Genomic DNA, 4,133 nt, shown 5'->3' on the forward strand with positions numbered 1-4,133 from the left:
TGGGATTGTTTTGTAAACTGTTGGATTATAAAATACAAACAGGTATGATTTTAAAACAGTTTAATCTGAAATCAATATCTCTTATCTCCATAATTAATTGTGGCGAAATGCTGTGTAATAAGTGGTATGACTGTACCGTACTGTCTAGTTTGAACTTGGCGTGCTAGCAACTGCTTTCTCCGCGGAAGCTTTGCATTTAAAGAGCTAATGAAATATTTCAACTCGGATCAGTATTTCGTGTCTAATTATTTACTTATGTGGCAAGTAGCCGTGTAATAATAAGCGGGATAATGTACATCCAGCCGGATGTTATCGCAGAATAAACCCCTTCAGGCGGATGCAACCTCATCACCCTGTCTGGGTTTATTCTGAGATAACAACCGGCTGGATGTACATCATCCCTTACTTATACCATGAAATTGTATACTATTATATTATATCCGTCTACACTGGTGATTGTCAGTTTGATATGAAATATATGTTATTGATATCTCTCTCTCTCAGGCTGTTGGAGTGGTTGCCAGATATTCAGGAGGACGTGGGCTGGATGAAGGATCAGACAGTGAAGCTGCTGCAGGGTGTTTTATCACATGCAGGGAGGAGCATGTCACAGCAGGTGTCGGCTCGGTGAGAGAACACACACACACATGAACACACATGCACAGACTCTCAGAGGGCAGGAACACCTGAAGACCAATGTCACACAGATTAGATCATGCTAATGGAATAGGTATATCACACTAGTTATTCTTTATGGAAGCAACAAAAAGATTTGTACATTGCGTAATTATGTAGTGATGTATATTTTTCGACAGTTTAGTGACTTTAGTGTGATTAGTGACCTAAACACTGTGTTGGGAAAGTTGATATCGTGGCTTTATATAGGGTCAGACACATTATTAACATTTGATCAAAATCACGCTCAAATGGTATTACAAGGTTTTTGACTAGCTATTGTCAGACATGTTCAAAAGTTTGGGATCTGTACAATTGTTTTATGTTTTTTACAGAAGTCTATTCTTAATTTGATTCAAAATACAGCAAAAACAGTAAAATTGTGAAATATTATTGCAATTTAAAATAAATATGTTAAAATGTAATTTATTCCTGTGATCAAAGCTGAATTTTCAGCATCATTACTCCAGTCTTCAGTGTCACATGATCATTCAGAAATCACTCTAATATGATGATTTGCTGCTCGAGAAACATTTCTTTTTCCGGAATCTTTTATGAATAGAAAGTTTAAAGAACAGTATTTATCTGAAATACAAAGTTTGGTAACATTATAAATGTCTTTACTGTCACTTTTGATCAATTTAATGCATCCTTGCTGAATAAAAGTATTCATTTCTTTTAAAAACAAAACAATCTTACTGACAGTAAGTGTATAATGTTACAAAAGCTTTCTATTTTCTATAAATGCTGTTCTTTTGAACTTCCTATTCATCATCTTTTAGGATTTTTAGAATTTTTGTGACAGGAAAGCAGGACAAAAATGCTGATAGAACACCATTTTTTCCCATTATACGTTTGACTAATGAAACTTCTCGGAATTCCAATAGCAAATATCAAATTCCGAATTTCAAAATTTACTCTCATTAACTGAAAAACGGAGCCAATTCTAATACACAACATTCTCAAACATACTGACCTAAAAATATAACCTGAAGCAGTTATTTCTCTCTCTCTCTCTCTCTCTCAGCTTTTCATATCAGCTGGAATTGAAACATTCCCAGTCGGTCCCGGCCAGCTTTAGTGCGGCTAGTCTGCTGCCAGGCTGGGTCTACGGGGGCAGCTCGACAGTCCTGGACGCCATGGTGCGATTGGACCAGTACCAGCGCCAACTCCTGCCAGGCCTTTTCTGCGTCAACCTGGACTTCCGAGGGTCTTTCACCACCAGTTCGGCCCAGAGCCAGAAGCCACAGAGCCACCAAGAAGCAATGGAGGGTCTTACCATGCGTGCTCTCGGAGCCCCGAACGCCGGCCTGCTGCTTTAACCCCTGGACCTAAAAGACCATTATATCCCACAATGCACTGTGATGATGCCTAGGAACTTATGAGTCAAGCGTTTCAGAATGCATCAGCAAAAAGAAAGCAAATTTTTATCTGTGAGAAGCTTGATTCTGTTGATGTGAAGAGCACATTCTGAATCGAGACAATTATGAGAATTTTAATTAAAAAAAGCAAATTGAGAACTTTATATTTATTCACAGCCTGAGAAATGTATCTGGAAGAAATGCTGCACTTCATCAATGTTCCTGGGACAATTTAAGCTTTTTTTGGCATAATATATTGTTCAAATTCCTCTCAGAATGTCCTTGGATGGGTGTTGCGTGTCCTGGTTCATTAGTGTTTGTGTTTTGAAGGAGCCAAGGAGGTTCGGCGTGGGTGTGTGAATCTCAGTTGCGATTGCGAACCTGAAAAAGTAAAGCGATCTGTATTGAAGGTGATCTACTCTTGATGACTGAATGTTTATGCATGTAGACTGATTAAAAGCAAACATGTGACCATATGCCCTGGCAATGCAACTATCAATGCTGCTACCGTACTGTACTCTACTGTCATGTGTTTGTGTGTTAAAAAGCATGTTTCTTGCTACTTTTTGTATGGTTTGTGCCTTATTGATTGTCGTTTTTTTTATAAATGGTTGCCAAACACAGATTAAGGTTAGTGCTGGACTGAACTAATCTGTTAATCTTTTGTAAATGCTTCAAAATCTGGGATTTGGCTCTTAGTGTGAGCCAGACAGTAAAGTACACCTCCTAATCTGCACTTGTGCTCACATATCAAGTCATTAGTATTCTAATGTATGTTTTTAACAGACCTAATAACGTTTTTGACATAAAATTCAACTGTATTTCTGCTTTATTTCAGATTTACACTTTTAAAATAATGATTCTTAATTTTTCCCAGGATATTAGGTTCAGCAAAGAATAATCTTGTCTCTTTTTTTCAACTTGTTCAAAATGTTTTCCTTTGCCATCAGACATTTATTTTTAGGAGTTTCATTTTGTCATATATTTTTCATTGCTTTCCCAAACTGTACGTGTCTGGGGAACGTTTGCAAAAATCTTCTGACTTTTATAGGTAAATAATAGCTATCCGCTACGCCTGCATCTCTGACAGACGGTCCAGTTTAAGTGCGTGGGAGTTTACTGCGTCATCATGGCTCTGCGTTTCTATTGGCTGATGAACTTGCGCACAACTCTCTTCGTGACCGGCAGAGGGCGCGTTGTGTTCCTCCTGTTGCGCCTCTCCTCCTCTCTCTCCGGTCTGATACACTATTGGGGGGTCCGATTCATTTGAGTGAATCGGTTCATTCGGATCCAGTTCTCTGGGCATTTTATTGTTAAGTTAGCATGAAAAAGACAACTAACTATGATCTACCACTTAAGCTTATTATTCTTCTTCTTAGACTAAAATTTATAAATGCTACTCCTCCTAGACTTTTCAAGCGACATCCACCAAACTCACAGACATTCAGACTGCTTTGACTTGTGTGCTAGCTATATCTTTTCAGACTGATCCAACAAACGGTTTTCTTAAAAATGACGATCAAAACTCGGAAAAATACCATAGACTTACATTGACGGAAATGTTCAAATAATCAAGACTGTCAAAGTTAAAATTTTGACAGTTGGAGAGGCTCATTACACTCATTTACAGTTACATTATATCTAATATTTCCTATCTGTCTATGTATCTGTCCGTCTGTATGTCTTAACTAGCTAGCTTTTAAAACTACTAAACTAAAACTTTAAAACTATTACTTAAACTGAAAACCATCAAAGCTGTTAAAACTTCGTAAAACTTTCTGGCTAGGCTTTTTTTTTAAAGCCAACTTCAAAGTTTGTCTACAAACCTTTTAATCTATTTTTTTGTTGTTGTTGAAAAATTGCTATGTTTTCAATTATTGATTTATTATTATGTTGTTATCAAGGGGCAGATTTTATATGGATTTATTGTACTACTTTTAAAGTGCAATCAAAAGAGGTTCGTCTCAACTGAAGAAAAAACGAAACGAAAAACATAAAAGTTTTTTATACGCCTGTGGTTGTGTTGTGATAAAAAATAAAATAAAAAAATCTACGAATTTCGAAATCCTCTCGATTGATTCACAACCGTATCGGTTC

The 4,133-nt window shown here is 36.9% G+C and overlaps 1 protein-coding gene across 1 annotated transcript in view; it reads left to right on the forward strand.

Moving 5' to 3' along the window:
* Positions 1–2,886, forward strand: part of pnpla2 (patatin-like phospholipase domain containing 2) — an 11,996-nt gene extending 9,110 nt beyond the window's left edge. Inside the window, exons 9-10 of the mRNA XM_081355598.1 lie at positions 505–627; positions 1,703–2,886. Coding sequence (XP_081211724.1) covers positions 505–627; positions 1,703–1,997 — 418 coding nt within the window. The 3' untranslated portion in view covers positions 1,998–2,886. The remainder of the gene's footprint in view (positions 1–504; positions 628–1,702) is intronic.
* The last annotated feature ends 1,247 nt before the right edge of the window (positions 2,887–4,133 follow it).

This window comes from Scardinius erythrophthalmus, assembly GCF_964197995.2.
Source record: "Scardinius erythrophthalmus genome assembly, chromosome: 24".
Classification (NCBI taxonomy): domain Eukaryota; kingdom Metazoa; phylum Chordata; class Actinopteri; order Cypriniformes; family Leuciscidae; genus Scardinius; species Scardinius erythrophthalmus.